This window comes from Amphiprion ocellaris, chromosome 13, assembly GCF_022539595.1.
Source record: "Amphiprion ocellaris isolate individual 3 ecotype Okinawa chromosome 13, ASM2253959v1, whole genome shotgun sequence".
Taxonomy (NCBI): domain Eukaryota; kingdom Metazoa; phylum Chordata; class Actinopteri; family Pomacentridae; genus Amphiprion; species Amphiprion ocellaris.
In genome coordinates this window covers 20,585,071-20,606,044 of record NC_072778.1, presented here as the reverse complement: position 1 = coordinate 20,606,044, position 20,974 = coordinate 20,585,071, and the positions used below count along the sequence as shown (strand labels likewise).

The 20,974-nt window shown below is 39.6% G+C and overlaps 1 protein-coding gene across 1 annotated transcript; it reads right to left on the bottom strand.

The window, feature by feature from the left end:
- Positions 1 to 843: 843 nt before the first annotated feature.
- Positions 844 to 20,745, bottom strand: LOC111569508 (CCR4-NOT transcription complex subunit 6). Its single transcript, XM_023271668.3, has 12 exons — positions 20,609 to 20,745; positions 19,421 to 19,542; positions 18,827 to 19,013; positions 18,406 to 18,491; positions 18,206 to 18,310; positions 17,918 to 17,986; positions 16,539 to 16,696; positions 12,633 to 12,787; positions 10,745 to 10,899; positions 10,251 to 10,484; positions 5,973 to 6,175; positions 844 to 5,774 (listed from the first exon to the last, which is right to left on the bottom strand). Exons 2-12 carry the CDS (start codon positions 19,530 to 19,532, stop codon positions 5,559 to 5,561), a joined length of 1,680 nt encoding a protein of 559 aa, XP_023127436.1. The 5' UTR covers positions 19,533 to 19,542; positions 20,609 to 20,745; the 3' UTR covers positions 844 to 5,558.
- Positions 20,746 to 20,974: the final 229 nt, after the last annotated feature.

Genomic DNA, 20,974 nt, shown 5'->3' with positions numbered 1-20,974 from the left:
CTAAATGCTTATCTGGAGGTGATCCTTTGGCTCCACCATGTGCCCACAAATGATAATACATAAACTGTCATCCCCAGCCTATTTAGGGTATTAAATGTTAATGTTAAACTTTATTGATCCCCAATGGGAAATTCTCTTTTCATTTGCTGTTCTGGAGGAAAATCAAAGGTCAGACTCAGCTACAAAACAGCACCCGCGGTGACAATAATGGTTTAGTGTCTTACTAAAGGACACTTCTGGGGGGGGTGAGTGTACTTGCTGACACAAAGGCTTCAACCAAGGTGGTCCTTTTAACCCAACAGTCTGGGAAAAGTGTGTCACAGAGAGCCGTATGACTATGCAGATTTCAAGCTAACAGTTACTGATATTCAGATATTTTAATGACGCTGCTGCGATGTTTGGTTGGGGGAAAAAAACCCTGCAAACTGCAAAACTTGCGGACTCTTGGGCCTCATAACCCAGCCTCCACCAGCTGTTTGACACACTTGCAACTTCAAAAACCACCACACAATACTTCTGAATGTAGCTTATAAAAAAACTACACTGTTGTTTAGCATGGCAGACAGCAGACACATTTGTCTTCTAATATGGTGATCTGCATGCTTTCACAAAAAAATCTTGAATTTCCCTCAGGACTAATTATCTATCTATCTATCTATCTATCTATCTATCTATCTATCTATCTATCTATCTATTCCAATAAGGCAGTTAATGGATAAAGAATAAACCTAGAAATACTAAAAAAAAAATAATTCCCACAATCACCATGTATTTTGTCAAGTGTTAAAGTTTGTGAAATGAGAGGAAATAAAATGAAGAAGAAAAAGCAGGCAAGACAAGGAGAACAGATATAGAATATATTTTCAATATCCATTGCAAAGAATAAGAGGTGACACAGCTTGAAACAGATAATACAGAATTTATTTTCAACCAGAAGTAGGAAAATACATGGGTAGGTGTGAAGGAAACAAGCAGAACCTGTAGTCAAAAAGAAAAATAACAGAATAAAACTAGTCCAAAGAGAATCGAGAGGACGGCTAAGGGGTACAACAGAAAGCATTGTTTACCATTCAATTTCATATTAAAACAGTATGTGTTGATTTGAAAACAGCTGCCTTGATTTCTCATCTGGGTTAATGGACATTCTACAACATTGTGCAAGTGCTTTGTCATTATTCTTTTTTTTTTTTTTTTGCTGGTATTTCATGAATGGTAAACAATAGTTGGTCCAGTGCATAAACACAGTGACACAGATCAATATATGTACTCAGCTGACTACAGATAGACGATCCTGATCATTGAACAACTACCACTAAATTGGCAGGGAGAAGGCGATGAGCAAATATACAAGATGGATGATAAAAGGGAGGGGGTGGGGTAAAAAGATGTTCAGGTAACAAAACAGTCTGGAGGGTTGATGATGGGAGAATTTAAAAAATAAACAACCACAGTTTGAAATATGAAATAGCTACATTTTCCAGATAAACTTTTGAAAGAATCTGAATGTGTCTGAATGTTTCTGGGTATTATTGCCAAGTTTTTGGGAAAAAAAGGACGCATTTGAAATGAGTTGATGGATCGAGAAATCAAACTCCAACAACAGTGACAAGTATGAATATGGGTGCTCATGTGATTCAAGGAAAAGGACTTGAGTACCTTGCTTTCCTTACAGCCCTACAATTCATGAAGACTATGATTTGGATCGGAAATATGACTAGTTGGTGGAAGAATTCGCCCTATAACAGAGAACTACAAGCAGCTTTGGTGCGCACCATTACAAAGAGATGCAGCCTGGGAACTCACTAACGAGCCAACTATGAAACACAATGCAACAGTGACAAAAGTACAAAGCCAACAATGTGATCGCTCACTGGAGCCTACAGGGTGCCATAGCTCTGATTTGACAGATTTCGGTGGTCTGTGGTTTAACAAGAAGTGATGGAGAGGAGGGGGCTGTCAAAAACCGAAAAGATTTAAGAGTCAAGTCAGTGACTATCAATAGTAGGTAACTAGTTCAACAGATTAAACCATTGTGACGCACAAGAACAGAATGAGATGGACTAGTAGTACTCAAAAAAAAATCATCACAGGACAAGTCTAGTGGCACATCAGTAGCTTAGTCTTACAAACACGTTTTACACCCGTCGAAACAGTGTTCTCTAGTATTGAACTGCAGCCACGAGTAAGACAGCTCTGCTGCCCTAACCTACAGGCACTAGCACTCTCCAGCTAGTGCCGTACAAGATCCAAATAAAGCTGAAAAAGTAAAAAAAGAAACCGAATATCCCTGTGCTGAAGGTTTTGACCGATACCAATGATGCAGGTTCTTTTCCGCCAAAAAGCACTCAATCCTTCATTCTGTGAGGCATTATCAGGAACATTCAACTTCTGTAATCAACCAATCAAGACAATGCATCATCATAATTTCTACAGAGGATTTGGTTTGTGATGGGATGAGTAGATGGGGAAAGTAATATTGAGTAAAAACAATGTAGCGAACATAACACCATCATAGAATTCATGATTTACACATCAACAACACAATTCATTATCTTTTTAGAAAGGAAACATGAGATACATCTTTTATTCACACTTTACAAAAAAGCTACCCCTTAAATCTACTACAATACTAATGCCATTCAGGAGAGAAATCAAACTGGACACATTGGTTTCCACTGGAAAAAGTTTAAAAAAAAAAACATGTAGGGGGCAACAAATGGAACAAGAGACCTCGATCTGAGAACTTAATTTATATTTCCTGTTTACTTGCTTCCCTCTTGCTTTAAAAATGTCATTTCAACATACACATTAAAGTAATGAGATCTGTACTCACTAATATGATGGGACAGAGAGTGAGGGGAGCTGCGTCTGAATCTACTAAGTGCTCAACATCCGTGTAAAAGCATAATTGTTGAAGGAATCATCTCACTGCCAAAAGATTTTACTTATTTGTCCGGGATGTAACAAATCTGATTCATAGCCACGTGTTAGCCTGGCATTCAGAGACAAAAACAGCTAAGCTCACTGACCCTCATCCCTTGTTCATCCAAAAAGCAGAGAAAAGTGGGTCTTCCACCCTTTCCAATACAGAGGTAGGGGGTCCACAAATGGCACTATAGCTGCAGTGACAAGGGTAGGAAAACTATACAAAGTGGTTGAGCAAAGGGGTTTAAAAGACACAGCTTGAATAATATAGTGTAGGTAAAGTCTAAGGTTGGGCGGTTTAGAGAGGGAGGTATTAGGGTGATGGACAGGCTTAGGGAGATTTAAAATTCATGGCCAGGGAGGAAGCTAAGGGCTAAGGTATCTGTGGGGCCTGGGCATGGAGCTGTGCTAAGGTACAAAGAGGGAGTCAAACAATCAGTGGATTTATAAAGATAAGACACCCTCCTCATGTTCCGTAAGGAAAGCAGAGAGGGTCGTGGAGAAAGCATACCTGATTACTAGAGAGCTCAATGAATAGGAAGGATATACACATCATCATAACATTGTCACAGCTCATAAAAAAGGAAATAAACATTAACAAAAACCAAAAAAGGACATAAAATCTTCACAAATGTCTCAACAGTATTTAAAAATAAAAGGAGAAAAGGTTGTTCAGGCGTTCGTCGCATGTAAATAGTGCAAGACAACGTCAACTGCTACAGTGAGGCACGATGTACATGTGGGATTTAAATAGGTTGTGTCAGTCACACATCACTACTGAGTGAGATATATAGAAGAACAGATGTGATTCATCCTTGCATGTCCTCTGGTTAGAACTGATGGCAGCAGTGTGGATCAATGGCTTTGTTAATGGGCAAGAAGCAACAGGCAGCATTTACTCAAGTGTCTATTTACATCGCAGCAATATGCCGGCAAATCAAACCAAGGGTAGAGAGAAAGGGGAAGAAAGAAATAAAACAATACTGATACTGACATTAATTACAGTTAATCTTTAGGGAGTGCAAAGTAGTGACAGCGAACGCCTTGAACAACCTCTTCTTACGTCTTTTGTACAAGCTGGTAATATCAATTCATCTTAACATTAACTGGATAAAAATTTAGCCATAGTTTACAATACAATCTTTTTTTTCAAATCTGATCATAATTTACTCTTCGTACAAAAAACGCCAGAAAACAGGTCTTTTGTGGTTCATATACAATCATGTAAAGACTGAGTCTAGATTTCTATTCTGTACAAACACTTGTGAAAAAACCACTGCTTTTGTGTATGGAATTTATGGCTGGGGAAAGTCACTACTGGCCTCGGAGACAGTGCTACAGATCTGCCTGCAAATTACCTTTGTGTGTGTATGCAAGTGGGTGTATGTGTGTGTGTGTGTGTGTGTGTGTGTGTGTGTGCGTGTGTGTGTGTGTGTCTTTGCAAGCTTGCATGTGTGGAGTTGGATGGCAACTCCCGACAGTGAGAGGAATGCTGGTTTTATTCCTGTGTATCAGCCATTACTCGCTCTCTCTGCCTAAAAGCAATCAAGACAAAGAAAAGATTTGTGACAGCCCTCCATCGCTTTGCCCATCAGCATAAATCCCTTGCCCCTTGCTCAAAAAAGGTGATACATGGGCCACATGAGCTCCTAAGCACAAGACTAGCCTAACAACTATACAAGCTGGGGTGAAACTGTCTGCAAACAGGATGGTAGCTGCTCTCAGTTTCTCACAACATCTTTCTTTGATAACTCAACACTACATAATGCCCATGTGAAACCAGGCAAATGTAGGGTCGCAATTCTGGTTCTCTAGGCATCTGTGGGTTTGGTACCTAATGTACCAGGGCCAGGGTCAGAGGTGTAGACTACCTTGTAGCACCACGGGAGGCCATGACCACACAAAAGGCCTCAGCACCACAGAATGACAGCAGTGAATCTCACCTCGTACGAGCTGCGCTACATCCACCTCCGGGGACATGCAACTACCAGCAAAAAGCTGCTCTAAACCTACCACATCTGATTCCACAAATGTGCGTATTCTAGAAAGACTGAGAAAATATGGTGGCTGCCCAAAATACAAGGGGAAAACAAGCACAAGTCAATGATGGAGGTCTGAGACTGACAAGTCTGCTGTCTTTGCTGGTTTCAGATTTATACAGGACAGACAGACAGGCAGACCATCAGCTATGGAGCCTTTTGGGTGAATGTCATTCCCTCAGCCACTTTTGAGTTTCCCCTTGCTCTTAAACCAAACAGTGCCCTATGTGACAAATCTGAACGAGCTACCATCCCCTCTAGTTTGAAAGACAGAAGCAAAGTGGGTGGGGTTGGTGGATTTGAGGAGGAAAGGGAGTCCAAAAACACAAAATATGATACACGAACAGGACTGAATCGAGCAGTTAAAAAAAGAACATAAAAGAAAAACAGAGAAAGAAAAAGAAAAATATAGAATATCTATAACATTATACGAAATCCCTGTCAGCCAGACCTCACTGTACGAATATTTTACAGGTTGTGTTTTTTTGTCTTCCTCCTCCAGTGTAAGTGGAGGGAAAGAGCTGGTAGTGGGAGGGAGGGTTGAGAGGGAGAGGCTGTGGCTGCAGCTCCCCCTGGTGGTGTGGCAGGGTCTCACTACCTGCGTGCAGGCAGATGGAGCCCATTGACCTGGGGGGGCACATTGGGCAGGAGCAACTCCAGCTGAGCAAAGAGGGAGAAGTGGTCAGAGGGGATGTGAGGATGTGGGCAGCCGCTGACATTGTTCTCTACAAGCCAGTGAGGGTCCAGAGGGCCCAAGATACCCAGCACGTTCAGATGAGGCTTGGAGTAGAAAATATAGTCGATGACACCCTGAGGAGAGAAGAAGAGAAGTGACCTCTGCAAAATTTTTTGCTTGACTGATCCTTGATAGAGTGCAAATATATCAAGCAATCCTCCTTCAAACATTTTATAGTTTATGCATTCTAGTCTTCATACGATATATTTTTTTTGCCACAAAACAATAAATACAATTTCAAATGAAATTTTGAGTGCCATCTGTACAATTACCTTGAAGTCGAAGGTGTAATTGGTGTAAGGCATCAGGCCGTTCTCATAGGCGCTCTTCAGCTTGAAGCCGTGGGTGATCCTGCCATTGGACGTGCTGTTCTTGCCATTGCAGTTGAATTTGGTCAGACTGTCGCTATAACGAAGCTCCTTGAAGTCCTTGTGGGTGCAGTCCACTCCGCCTGTACTCAGGTACTCCACTACGCCTGAACAGAGAAAGAGAGATGTCGTCGTCATCAGAATATAAAAAGAAAAAGTCAAGTGGCACATGTGACCAAATAAAGTCTGTTTGTACGGTTATTAGATGTGCCACTAAATTGCACTTCACTGAGGCAGAAATTTTGGTTACTGTAGATTACTAGCGGCATAAAACAGTACACAACAACAGTAATTTAATCACTCCTGCTTTGCAAATTTTACCATTGTTTTTCACTGTCTTTACTTGGATCTGTTTAACCTACGACAGAACAAATGGAAAACATAGGGACTATCTTCAACCTGACAAATAAAATAAGGCGTATTAAAGGAGAAACCAACAACACGTCTAGTGCTACCAATTCTGTTCCATTCCTACCATTCGCTTGGTACTTCTCTTGTAGACATAGAAGTGTTTTCACATTTATTTCTTGCTTTTTTCTTTGTCACATTTCATTAATTCCCCATATAAAGGCTGATATGTAATAGAGCCTGATCATTCATTGTTCTAGATTGAATGTTCTGTCAATATGCCAATGCTGCTGTGATGCAAAAAGCTCTAAAAAATCTATCCCATCCTAATTGTCCATAAGGATTAGACCAGAAAAGAGTGTCTTGCTGTGTTGGGTTTAGGGCTGCAACAACAAATCGATAAAATCGATAAAAATATATTATTAAAAGCGTTGGCAACAAATTTTGTTATCGATTCGTTGTGTTGCGCGATTCATGCGTCACTCGCCATGTCACAGAGCTGTCTACTTCACCTGCAGAGCTTTGTCAATGCTGGCTGAATGAAATAAAGTTTTGTTTTTTTTTTTTAAATCAGTGCTGGCTGACCGAAATAAAGTTTTGTTTAAAAAACAAAACTCCACCTGGAGAGCGAGTTGAACAGAGCAAGGTGGATGCAGAGTGGAGGCAGTATTTTCAAAGGAAAAGTAAATTCAACAAATGAAACATGACCGACACGGAGAAAACAGACCGAAGTCCTCAAAACTGTCGGAGCATTTCACACCTCACAAAACAAAAAACATGCATAACATGCAAGCTTTGCAAAAGTAATCTGACATCGCACAGGAGCACCACGATAATGATAAAGCACCTGAAACGGAAACACGGAGTCGCCGATGAGGATGAAGGAGCTCAACAACAGGTAAATCACTACATTATCCTACGTTTGTTCCGTTTTACAGTGAGGAAACGTAACGTTAGTCTCTCTGGTAGCTCTCCTGATGCTAGCGTTTGTTTGTTAGCTGATTAATGACAGTGATAGGACGTGTGTGTGTGTGTGTGTGTGTGTGTGTGTGTGTGTGTGTGTGTGTGTGTGTGTGTGTGTGTGTGTGTGTGTGTGTGTATGTGTGTGTGTGTGTGTGTATGTGTGTGTGTGTGTGAGATACTTTTTATTTCACTTTAATCAGCTTAAGCAGGGTTTGAATATGACTTATAAACATAGCTTGCAAACAATGGTGATAATAATTTAAAGATTAAGCCTCAAGTTTTAATTTTCCACAAAGTCTGAGTGAAGACACTGGTCTGTGTTGGAGTGAGGCAGGATGAACTGCATTTAGACCAAACGGGTTAAAGTAACTTCTTACATCTCAATCTATGTAATGAAGCATTTTTTATGGTGCTTGTACGTGTCTGTATGTATATATATGTATATATATGTATATATGTGTATATGTATGTATATATATACACACACACACATACACACACAATATTGACAAAAGTATTCGCTCATCCAGCCAAATAATCAGAATCAGGTGTTCCAATCACTTCCATGGCCACAGGTGTATAAAATCAAGCACCTAGGCATGCAGACTGCTTTTACAAACATTTGTGAAAGAATGGGTCACTCTCAGGAGCTCAGTGAATTCCAGCATGGAACTGTGATAGGATGCCACCTGTGCAACAAATCCAGTCGTGACATTTCCTCGCTCCTAAATATTCCACAGTCAACTGTCAGCTGTATTATAAGAAAGTGGAAGTGTGTGGGAACGACAGCAACTCAGCCACGAAGTGGTAGGCCACGTAAACTGACGGAGCGGGGTCAGCGGATGCTGAGGTGCATAGTGCCAAGAGGTTGCCAACTTTCTGCAGAGTCAATTACTACAGACCTTCAAACTTCATGTGGCCTTCAGATTAGCTCAAGAACAGTGCTTCAGCAGAGAGCTTCATGGAATGGGTTTCCATGGCCGAGCAGCTGCATCCAAGCCATACATCACCAAGTGCAATGCAAAGCATCGGATGCAATGGTGTAAAACACGCCAACACTGGACTCTAAAGCAGTGGAGACGTGTTCTCTGCAGTGACGAATCGTGCTTCTCCATCTGGCAATCTGATGGACCAGTCTGGGTTTGGCGGTTGCCAGGAGAACCATACTTGTCGGACTGCATTGTGCCAAGTGTAAAGTTTGGTGGAGGGGGGATTATGGTGTGGGGTTGTTTTTCAGGAGCTGGGCTTGGCCCCTTAGTTCCAGTGAAAGGAACTCTGAATGCTTCAGCATACCAAGACATTTTGGACAATTCCATTCTCCCAACTTTGTGGGAACAGTTTGGAGCTGGCCCCTTCCTCTTCCAACATGACTGTGCACCAGTGCACAAAGCAAGGTCCATAAAGACATGGATGACAGAGTCTGGTATGGATGAACTTGACTGGCCTGCACAGAGTCCTGACTTCAACCCGATAGAACACCTTTGGGATGAATTAGAGCGGAGACTGAGAGCCAGGCCTTCTGGTCCAACATCAGTGTGTGACCTCACAAATGTGCTTCTGGAAGAATGGTCAAAAATTCCCATAAACACACTCCTATACTATCTGTCTCATTTCATGAACAGCAAAAAATAACAGGCTTCATGATGAGAAAGACATCATGTCCACCACAGCAAGCAGCTGTCCTGACTGAGAGAATCCTCAACATGATGGTCACTGACATGAGGCCTCTGTTGATGGTTGAAGACGAATACTTCGCTACAATGATCTTTTTTGCTCTGTCACTCCAAATCTTCTCTTTCTGAATAAAGTGGCAGAAATTAAAAATGTGTTGGTTTTTTTTTTTTTTATCCGATTCTTGATTAATCAAAAAAATAATTGACCGATTAATCGATTATTAAAATAATCGTTAGTTGCAGCCCTAGTTGGATTGGTAAATGTCAATGGATCAATTAGACTCATCAGCAAATTAATCATACTGGTTAATATCTTGCAGCATTTATTGGGCCTCGTTCTGGAAGTAACTTAACCAAGTTACCATTCTGTTAAAACCCTCTTCCAATAATATCATAACATTTGCTCAACTCACAACTTTGTTATCTTTATTTCAGGAAAATACATTTAAAACTAAAATGAACTAAGAGCCATAGCACATTCTTTCTTACTATAATTTGACCTTTTCAGAAAGAAATTGCATGAATTAATTACTATACATTCTTAAATTACAATAGGAAGGATAAAATACCTGCTTGACCAAATATTTAGATTTTTATATCCTACTTTTGGGAGACAAGTTCCTATAATTAAGCAACTGTGCACTACAACTACTTCAGCTGGTTCAATATTTTCTTCTTCTTAATTTGACGGTTTAATCCATGCGCAACAACGTCTAGGCACAGTGTAAACTTGGCTTTAATCCTTGCTAACCAAGCGCAAAAACTTAACTTGAACTATGATTACGTTCACTATAATTGGTCAATAAATGGTCCATAAATGTCAAGTATGCCCACCACAATTCTGTCAAACCTAATGCAGCATCTTCAGGTAACTGTTTTTTGTGCAATAGACAATGACCCAAACACCTTTTCCATTAATTTTCTGTCTAACACTAAGTGTTTCCGCTCTAAAGCCCATAATAGGCCAAGGAGTCGTCTACTCACATTGGCTCTTTGATAAACATACCTTTAACATTGCGCTATGCACAGCATAACTTAACAATTTTGCTTGAGGGCAACAATAAACAAACTACGCAACCTTGCAATTATCCATTCTTGCATTGATGCTATTGTTGTGCTACATTCAGTGATTCTATAAGTTTTATATACACTCTCTCTGATTAGATACAGCTGTACTGTATTAGTCTTGCTTACTTACCAGAGTCAGGCAAGGAGTTGAGGTCAGCGCACAGCACCAGTGGAATGGCATTGGTCTCACCAGAGACAGAGGACAACTTGAGACTGCGTGTGGCCTTGTCCACTATGTTCTTCACCTCTGATAAGAACATCATGGTCTGGACCAGCTTGACGTCAGAATACTCTGGGTCCCAGTGCATGTGGGCATTGGCTACCAGGAGCAGCTGCTTCTCCATACCATGAAGTGACTTTCCAGCTGAAAGAAGGGGAAGAATTGAGGAGTTACACCAACAGCATTTAAGACAAATTAAATGCATATAAGACAGTCATCTTTGCACCATATACATCTGCAACACCTCTGATAATCCACTGTATTGGAAATCTAACTTCTCATTGAATTTAAAACCAGCAGGACTAGCTGATCTTTAGGGAAACATATGAAGCAGATCGCGTGTCTAATTTGGTGCCAGGATTCAAAATTACAGTACAATACATCATAATATGCTGTCTACTCACAGGAAATCTCCATCATCTCTTTGCGGACCTCAAGCAGTACAGCTACCCCAATGTTATCCTTTGTCATCACCCTGTTCAGCATAGCCTCAGAGCCTTCGGAGTTAGCCATGGCCAGCTGGTTGAACTCCACTGTATGCTTCTGCACTGCACTGAACCTGGAGATAAAGACAGAATAACAAAGTTAAGACTTTTTTAGAACAAGTTTTTTAAGTATGGTAAGAATAAATTAAGGAATACGAAACAAGTAAATAATTTAAGATATGCTGCAAATAGATGGAATCTAGAACTTCTTAACTGCAAATCAAAACATGAACTGAACTTAAATCTACTTATTGAAGGGAGAATATGATTCTCCCAAACTCCCACGGTAAGTCTCCAGACTGAGTTACATTTAGTTTCTTTGTTAAAACCTAATGTCTCGAAATATCGGAGCAATAAGGACACCCTTCAATATGCTTTAAATACAGTCACAGAGAGCATGTAAGAATTTTCCCGACTTGTCTTTACAACTCTGCTTCTCTGTATCACTTTATAGCTGGAGGAAAATAAAAGATTTACAAGTGACAGGGACAGTGAAACTAGACAGGAAAAGAGAGACGGGGAATGGCATGCAGCAGGGGTCCCGCTTGCTGGGACTCAAACTAGAGATATGCAGTTTTGAGTATTTACACCCATGTGCTGTACACTCAAACCACTCAGTTACTGGGTCACTCCACATGTACAGTTTTTATGAGTTCATGAGAGTGAATTTATATGGCTAACAGTATCCACTCAATTTAATTCATCAAACATTAGAACTGTCAGCTGCTGTATGGATGAAACTTGAGCCTTCTGTGGGTTTTAAATCTGAAAAAAGTGTTTTTCACACAGCCATATAAATACCATAAGGTTACACTGCTTTAATTTCACTACCATGTATAATGTCACCCTCAGATTACTGCCATGTTAATGACTGAAAACCATCAACAAAACTCCTCCATTAATCCTCGTGTTGTCCTGTGGGTCAAAATTGACCCATTTTAAAGTTTGAAAATGTGGGAAAAAAATGTATTTTCACAGCGAAACTTTTGAAGAATTTTCTCGTCAAATTTGGGGGATTTTTTTTTTTAAATAAAACTTTTAAGGAAATCTTTAAAGGAACTATTGGAATTTTTTGCCTGAAGGTTTTGCAAATTTTCAGAAATTTGAGGAATTTTTTTTGCTGAATTTTTGGATTTTTTTCACACAAGGAAACAATATTTTTTGGTGCCCGTAAATGAGGACAACAGGAGGGTTAAGAAAATACTGGTTTAACACCAGCATTATTTAAGCTACATAGTAAACCATGCTTTCTGCTGGGCAATTTATAGTGTTATGTTGTGACACCATTTCAACTCCTATACAACACTGTCAGATAATAGTGAGGAAAAATACCACTATCACAACTGATGCAGCAGAATCAGAACTATCACCCAATTTATTCCAACTATTTTTTTCTTCCTTGTCAAAATGCAATATCTGCAGTTGTCTACAATCGATCTCAAATGCTGAAGGTTCAGACAGCATGTGTTATTCTAGTGTCTAATAGAGCCAAAAAATGGAAGATACAAGCTCACTGAACTCTCTTGTTCTTAAAATTATGTTAATGCACGAAAGCTGGGTAAACATGTAGGTTGCAAATGCTCTATCATGTACAGTCGATGGTGTCATTGTCTGAAGACTACATTATCTACCAGATCTTCTCAGCTGCTGGCAAATCAAACTGATGAGGTAGGACAGCGATGGTAGCGCCACACTGCTGGTCCACTCCTCAAAAACACACTGTTTAACAATAGTAAAACGCAGCATAGCTTAGTTAACTAAGAATGATAGGCCACGGGAAAATAATGGAATAACTGTAGGCACATACTTTTCTGTCTTGTAGAAAATTGCACATCCGTCCACATGTTTACGATCAGACTCCGACATAGTTCTAGCTCGTGACTTTGGACTGAAGAACCCATCATATCCTTGCTCCTTCAGCTCAGGCAAGAAGAAACTGTAGTACTGCTCTGTCTCAACTTCCTGTAATAAAAAAATAAGTTCAAGGGTGAACAAGAGGAAAGCATGACAGTCAGACAGTTCAAGTACAACAGATAACGCCTTAAAAAAGGGGAGAACGTGTTCCACAGTAAACATTTCTTAATACAAGACTGGGTAGTAGACAGTGTACGACATCACATACTATAATACTATGTGTAAACGTTAAGGCAAGATTTGTTCATGACTGAATACTTGTGCAGGAAGAGAAGATACAAAACCAACAAACAAGACAAATGTTTCATGATAATTCTGTACTGATGAATAAACAGGATTGTTTATACATTTTCAGAAATGGCCCTGTCCCCCTGACGTTTGGACACAGGTGAAAGAAAACATGTAATTAGTTTTACATTTCATTGTAATTATTTTATCATTTACATTTTTTCAGAACTTTTTCTTTGCTGCACTTTATAAATACAAAATTAACTTAAAACAGACACTAATGCTGGCCAACCCAGACATCCCTCACACTATACATCAGAGGGTCTTCAAGTTATGGATATTTAAACAAATTCAATGTACAGCAGCATTAGCTATTTTTACTACAGTATGTATTATATGAATAAACTGGTTGGACCCATAGATAACTAATTTGAAAGTCATTGTTTTTGACTCCACTGAATGAAGTACCCTGTTTCTAAAGCCCTTCAGAAATATATGGGAGTGCTTATAAAGCCTGCTTCTGCTACACCAAAAATATTTGTTGGGGTTCTCTCTATAATTCCCCTCATTATGTCAATACACTTGAGATAATACATGTTGTGAATTGGCACTACTCAAATAAAACTGATTTGAATTTTGATTAGGACACAAAATTGAAAAGTAAGTTATATCATCACTGAAATAGATCAGAATGTTTGTGAATTCTAATGCAAGTCAGTGGCATATGAATACATTGCACAAAACTGCAACTAAGTAAAAAGTGGTAACTAAAGATGACAACTATACCAAAATGCACCATTTTCAAACAACGAATAAATCACACACTTCCTGATTGTTAAATTTCCTCTGCAATCCATTATATCTTGCAATGAGAGGCAGCTGATCTGCTGTACTGAAATTACTCAAGAACATCTTAACTTGAGTAACTTCATGTGTCCAATTCTAGGAAGAAACTGATTTCTGAAGTAAACCTGATAACAATTAGACAAGAAGTGGCAACAAAAGAGCTGGGACAAACTACAAACATGTAAGCAGCACCACTACATTTACAAAAAGGTAAGCATAGATGATGTGGATGTACATTAACATCACTTCCAGCCTTATGTCTTTCATGTTGCTGTCACAATGAATGAGTAAGTAACAGGATTACTTCATTTAAGTCATCCTCTAAATGCTCGTTACAGAAATAAATCTGTTTTAATGTTCTCCATGGTAACCCAGACAGTAAACAATATAATAGTGAAAAGGTGAGTGCAGCATCTTCTAAACGAGTTGCTGCTCTATAATAGAGGGAACAGGTATGTGGTGATGCTCATGCTAGGGGAGCAGGATGCACAGAGATGGAGCCATTCTGTTCCAACAGCCACAGTTTGAAAATGATAACATTAACCAACATTTAATGGATTTACTGAGAAGAGTCCATCTGTTGTATCGGTGCAGTGCAGAGGGACATGGACACAGAGCCTTTCCCATTAACCTGACCACAGACTAGAATAGCAACTGTAACCATGGTAGTGATACACAAAGGTGGCAAAAATTATGGCCTCGAAATGCTTGGAGGATTTAACAATTTAAATCAAAAAATTCGCCTAAGATGTCACTGACGAAAACTCAAGTTTGAGTTCTTGAGTGTAAGCTCACCGTCCAGGATACACAAGCTGCAGTTGTGTGAGAGGTAAAAAAATAAGATGGACATTGTGTCACTTCAAACTTTCTGCAAGTGGTCATTTTGCATGGAAATATATGCAAGTATAGCAAAAGCCATGAATGTGTACTATGACTATGTCAGACAACGCAGCAGTTGTGAAAGCAGCTCAGAAATGGGTTAGAAGCAACTGCTGGTTAACAGGTAGCTGTAATGGGCCACGTTTCACTCACCATTACGGATCGGCACCAAACCCCAGTATTTAACAGGCCCCAGTGCTCAAATTATTAAAGACTGAATGATCGATAAGCTCCAAAATTATTGGTTCTGTTCCCGGGTCAGGAAAAATTAAGAAAATAGATTTCCTATTTATTATAGCTACATAAACATTACCTTGCACATTTTTCTCAACAACCGTTTTTAATTCGACTATGACTCAATTTTGTTATTCCCTAGAGGAGAGATTGCTCCTACTCTGCTTTTACTGTCAATGCAGGAGAGAACTAAATGTTCAAAAGTTTGATTACACTTCACTAGAAAAACATTCGGCCAAAGATCATCCCATACAGACAGAGCAATGCAGCTTTCAACAGCCTGGTTAGTAGTTCATCTCCTGTTGCTCCAGGTTTATTATGCATGTTAGTTGGCTACACACAAAGTTAACTAAATTATACAAACATGGGTTAATGATTAAAAGTAACCATTAGTCAGATGATTTCTTAAATATGGCTACTAACAAAAAAAAATCAGTCTCAGGTGGTTAGAGCATCACCTGAACTGTTATTCAGAATTTCAGTTTCAGTTTCTAAGAAGTCAGAGCAGGGAGGATTTACTGAATAGTGAAACTGTTAGTTTTCACCCCTTTTCTAACTGAACGTTGATGTGTGCAATGGTTAAAGTACTCAAACCTTTTGTTTTTAGTAAATCTATTAACACTGCAGAGTAAAATCACTGCCAAAAAATCTGATTTGGTTTTTTTTCCCACTTAGAAGTAAAAAAGAAAGGAAACATGAAAAGAAAGAAAATAAAGTAACATCTGTTCTTTTCAGTAGTAACACCATTAAAATGTTAACAATATCCATCTCTAGTCGCTATTTCATACTCATTCCATTGTCTGACAACAGAACCAAAAAATATGGAAATGAGAACAGCTTTACTGAATTTAAATGTAGAATCTGTGAGCGCAGAGAGCAGGAAAGGAGTATTTAAGCATCTAACATGGGCCCGACTTGCAAGACTATATATATAGTGAGCAGTCCCCAAAAACTTGTAAGTCAATGGGGACATACCTAAAAAACACTTGCCAACATGAGAGGTTGGTGTCAAAACTACAAATAAAAAGTGACAGCGCAAAAGCAAAACTGACGGTGAAGGCAAAAACCTGAGCAGTAAGAAAGAAGCAGAGGAAACTCTAGACAGAAGGACATATCAATAAAAAGACCAGGAGTCTACATAATTGCACAAATAATGTTTGAAAGTTATGTTTGGCTTCTGAGATGTATTTTTTGCTCCAGTGAATTTTATTTGGTTTCAAAATCGTTTGTTTTTCTTTTTTTAATAAGAGGGCATTTTTGATTTTATGAACAAATCTAATTTCTTACTAAGCCAGACGGTTCTGACTGATAATTGATCAACGCCCAGCAATAATCAGTTCCTTATATAAAGTGCAAAAAATTTGGGCCTATTCTCGGAAATTGAGAAAATGGTGTCACGGTTCAGTGTGTCAACACTGAACATACTGCTTTACAAAGGGAGCATTTATTGCAGTGTTACTGGATTGCATAACAGTTTGCAGTAGTTGATTTCAGTGTATTCATTTGATGTGTGGTCAAAATCATTTCGCTTCCTGTCACAAACCACATTTAAAAAAAAAAAAATCTTACTGGGTCTGCATTGATGCATAAAACACATGGTTTGACATCTCACCTGCAAACTGATGATATCTGCGTTGCAACCCAGGATCTCCTGCATGATGGACTTCTTCCTATACTCCCAGTTTAGAGCCCAAGAGGGGCAGTAACCATATAGCTGTCTTGTGGCATACTTATCACACAGCACATTGTAGCACATCACTGAGAACAGTGCTGAGGGAGGAAACAGACAAAGGAAATACAAAAGTTCAAGAATTTTGGTTTTCTTAGAGATTCTTAAGAGGTGGAGAGGGAGTTCTGTACTGAGTCAATTACTAGCCTTAAATTATGTAAATGAAATAAAACAGAAATCTCTGCTGTATTAGTTCTCCTGTCGTATACATAGAAAATGTCACAGATTTGACATAAAGCCTTGTTAAAAGCTGCACTGTGGCAATACAATCATCTGTAATCTGCAACGCTGAATCAGTCAGAATGCTACAATCACCCCAACAAGGTTAATCACCCCAAGTACATGCTTAACCCATGGGAAACAGAGGATTACATTTGCATGAAATCTGTGGTTCTTTTAGACTTTTTTTTTTTTTTTTTGATAAGTTAGTTTTACTCCAGTTCAACCACCGGCATCATGTACAGATGACATACAAGTGTTAGAGGTATTGCTGTAAGCTCAGCAGTGCCTTTCACACAAAACCATCTTTGAATCCTTACTGCTGTCAGAACCTGCACTTGTATAAGAGTGCTGGCATATAGTCATATATTTATCAGTTGTCAAAACGACTGATAATTGTGGCTGACAGTTTTTTGGGGGGTTTTAAGCTTGATCTATATTGAGTCACACCAAATGTGGTAATGTTCAATACACCTTCAGCCTCACAGCACAGGATAGCCATGCTGAGTTGGGCTGCTGTGGTCCTGCTGGGTAGCAGAACTGACCATAGCCAAACCCAGTCAGTCTCCTTCCCAAGGCTTAACTATGCAGGAGAAAAGAGAAATCTGTTTGTATACTGTCTCTGGGTTTAGTTTTCAGAACTTTTGCAGCTTCTACCTGAACCTCTGTGGTTTGGAGTGTAGTTTCACTCATGTCCCTGTTTGTACATTCACACGTCAGTCTTATTTCCCCGTTTGCTGATCCCACATCAGACAAAGCTGTGTTAAAAGCAACCTCTCATCTAAAGTGAACTTTTCCAGCTGCTTCTCAATGAAAGCTTTCCACCGACAGGCCAACTGAATGTTATTATTGTGAGATGTTACAGGAAATATAATGCAATTATACGAGTTAGTGGTGCTTAATAAGCAGTTGGGTAAACAACCTGTCTGCGCATTGTGGTGGAAGAGCATTTGCATCAAGCTAGTACTGTGCACCTAACCACCACGTACTGGACAAATCCTTTGCATTTGTTCAAAGTCCTGTTTTGTGTATGTTATTCTTACCCGAAGGCCGTGTTCGGTCTGGTTCCTGGAGTGAGATCCATGACCGGGCTGGGGGCTGCTCTGTTGGTACTGAGCAGAAAGAAAATGGTTCAATAAGTGTGCCACCATAAATACAGGTGTCACATGATGACTTCAAAGAAGCTACCAGCACATGAATGGTTAGATTCACAATTGTTCCATTCTTACATACTGATTAACCTAACTTTGGGCAATTAAGAACAACAATATGGCAATATGCATTTCTTGTTCCAGTCCTACAACAGTAGTGAGGTGGAGAGAAAGACTCACTGCGTTTGATAGCACCCGCCAGATTGTCTAACAAGTAGCTGAGCAGTCTTCGCGTGCCATCAGGTTCCTGGTAGAGGCTCATAATTTCTTGTGCAAGTGGGTTTCCTGTCAAAGGAAAAGCCAATCAGGTTGAATCAACACAAGAAAACAATGACATTACAGGGTTAAATGGCTACAAAAAGCACTGATGAGCCCCTCACCTTTCAACCCCAGTGTTTGTAACTGAAACAGTTTCCCCAATTCAAATGGCAGAACCCGCAACTGGTTGTTATTTAAAAGCAGTTCCCTGTGGAGTACAGATGGGAATTGGACCATTAGAAACCAGCCCTCCTGAGAAACAACCATCATTTCTACTTTTCAAAAACAGAATTTACCACACTAGTTACTTTAAGAATGTCAGCAATTTTACTAACTTTAGAATAAATGTTAATGTGTCTTTTTACATTAAATTACAAAATTTAAATAGTTGATACATAAAAAATAGGAGAAGACCAGAAAAAAAGTGAGCAGACATCCTGTGTATCAATGACTATATGCCAATTTGCAAGTGAATTCTGTCACAGCTGCTCCTTTCTGTTGTGGCTAAATGTAGGGGTAAATGCATAAGCTGAAACCACTGACCTGAGAGACACCATGTTGCCGAGCTCTGCCGGCAGGCTCCTGATCTTATTGGATGAGAGATCCAGGTACACCAGGTTGTGTAGTTTGGCAATGTCTGGCGGGATGCGTGACAGTGAGTTGTCACTGAGGTGCAGGGCAGTGAGGTGGGTGAGAGACCACAGGGCTGTGCTGAGACTCCTTACTCGGCCTGCAGTCACAGAGGGAAAAGTATGAGTAGGAGAATCAACTCCCTTTGCACCAATGGAAAAAAAAAGAAATAACTGGGGTGAATGGGTTGATACGGATTAGCTGATTCCAAAATTATATAGATGGTGCTTGAGCAAAATTTCTGGGTTGAAATAATTTCCCAGATAGAGAAACAAAATCATCTGCAGCAAGAGACTTTGGAACTACAGCTCAAATTATCAGTCTTGATCAGTGACAATCTAGAGATTAGGTGTGCCCAATAGTGTTGGTATAAAGAAACTACATTTTAACTTTTCAAAACGGTCTAATGTGATTCAACTCTGTGCCAGCATCAACGGATGTGTGTGAGCAGTACAAAGACATTACATTGGCGTTACCTGCAAAAGCAGCGTCCCTGTCAACACTCACCACTGATTTCCAGCTCAGCCCAGTATGACTTCTTCCCATTGGCTGCCTCCTCGCTAGACATAATTGTGTACATCCGCCTGGGATCCGGCGGGTCATATTTTTCCTTGGGCATTCCTATAACACTACAGAGAAAATTTTTAATTTAACATGGCATTAATAAACACAGTATGTAAAGAATAAAACAGAATACATTTAGCAAGTTTGGCCTTAAACTAAGGTCGGCTTTTGTAGATTAATTTTGAGGTGCTGTATCTAGCTTATCAGGTAACTATACCTGCACTGACAATCTTAAGAAACTAACTCAACAAATTTACAAATGACGGTGAAAGCAACTTAAATCTAATCCTAATCATTTAAAGGAGGCACGTTTTCTTTTATCAAGATGTGATTAAAGTCATACGCTCACATCGATCGCTTGTAAACCATTACACTTCAAATTTTACTAGCTACCTATAGAGACTGTGATTTCATTGAGGTTACATAAGTTAACGTAAAACTCAGCATTATAGTGCAATACTTTTCAAGCTAAACTCACAAAAGTGGGCTATAAACAACTACTTCAGACTTTACACAACACAAAATTGTAGTAAAAAATAGCTAGGGTAGCCGATTTTTCTTCTCAGTCGCTAACTGATTAGCCTAGCTTAACCTAAATAGTCAGCTATCGAACTATACATAACAAACGCTACATAACTAACTAGCTCGCATGCTAACTAGCAAGACGGAAAAGACCCATCAAGTTGGTGACATTTACCAATTAGCCAACCTTAACGTTCTTCCCAAGCGTGCTAAGCTAGATTATCTTCAAATATACTGTGCAACTGTTGTTTACATAATAGCAAAGCACTGAGTTGCGCATAAACACTAGGCCACGAAACAACGCATTAGTTAGCTGCTGCTAGCTAGCATGTAGTAGCAGGAATCACTATCACGAAGATAAACAGTGAGCAGCCGAGCACACACAAAGCCACACAATGCTGGACTTGCAAGCAATTGCGAGCTATTTAGCTTAGCTTAGGTTAGCTTGCCAGCTAACAGCTAACAGATCCCAATTATTTGAAGCTGACCGACTTCCTATCCGAATAAGTCCTACTTCGGAAAATGACGACAGCGCATTCAACATTCAGAAAGGCTGAAATTAAACGAAAGGAAATAGACGAGATTTAACATAGAGGAATGCATCTTTACCTGCAAGAGCATACCAAATCGCGAGGACGACTGCGTGTTCTCTTTTGTTTTCTAGCTACTTCTCACCCGTTTCCGCTGCTGTATCATGGCGACTGTAAGGATTTTTTTCTCTGCCGATAACAGCGCCTCATCCTATTGGTCAGCGTGGAAAAGGTCCAACCAGCTGTTGAACCACAGTAAATAAAATCCTCGAGTGATGAGTGTCGGACCATTAGATAGATGGATAAAATACCTTACACCAGTTTATTGTAGCTTATCTAGACATTGTACATAGTTTGCAGTGATATCAGTTGTAACGCTGTGCTGTTATTCAAAGTAATGATGTAATGGTTGCATCTGTGGTGGACAAACACCAAACTTAAAGGA

Excerpts from the sequence above, each read along its gene's own strand:
- LOC111569508 (XM_023271668.3), bottom strand. The coding sequence starts at position 19,532 with ATGCCCAAGGAAAAATATGACCCGCCGGATCCCAGGCGGATGTACACA. Across the intron at positions 10,900-12,632 it reads ATTTTCTACAAGACAGAAAA|GTTCAGTGCAGTGCAGAAGC; the intron begins GTATGTGCCTAC and ends CTTTATCTCCAG. Across the intron at positions 10,485-10,744 it reads AGAGATGATGGAGATTTCCT|CTGGAAAGTCACTTCATGGT; the intron begins GTGAGTAGACAG and ends CCCTTCTTTCAG.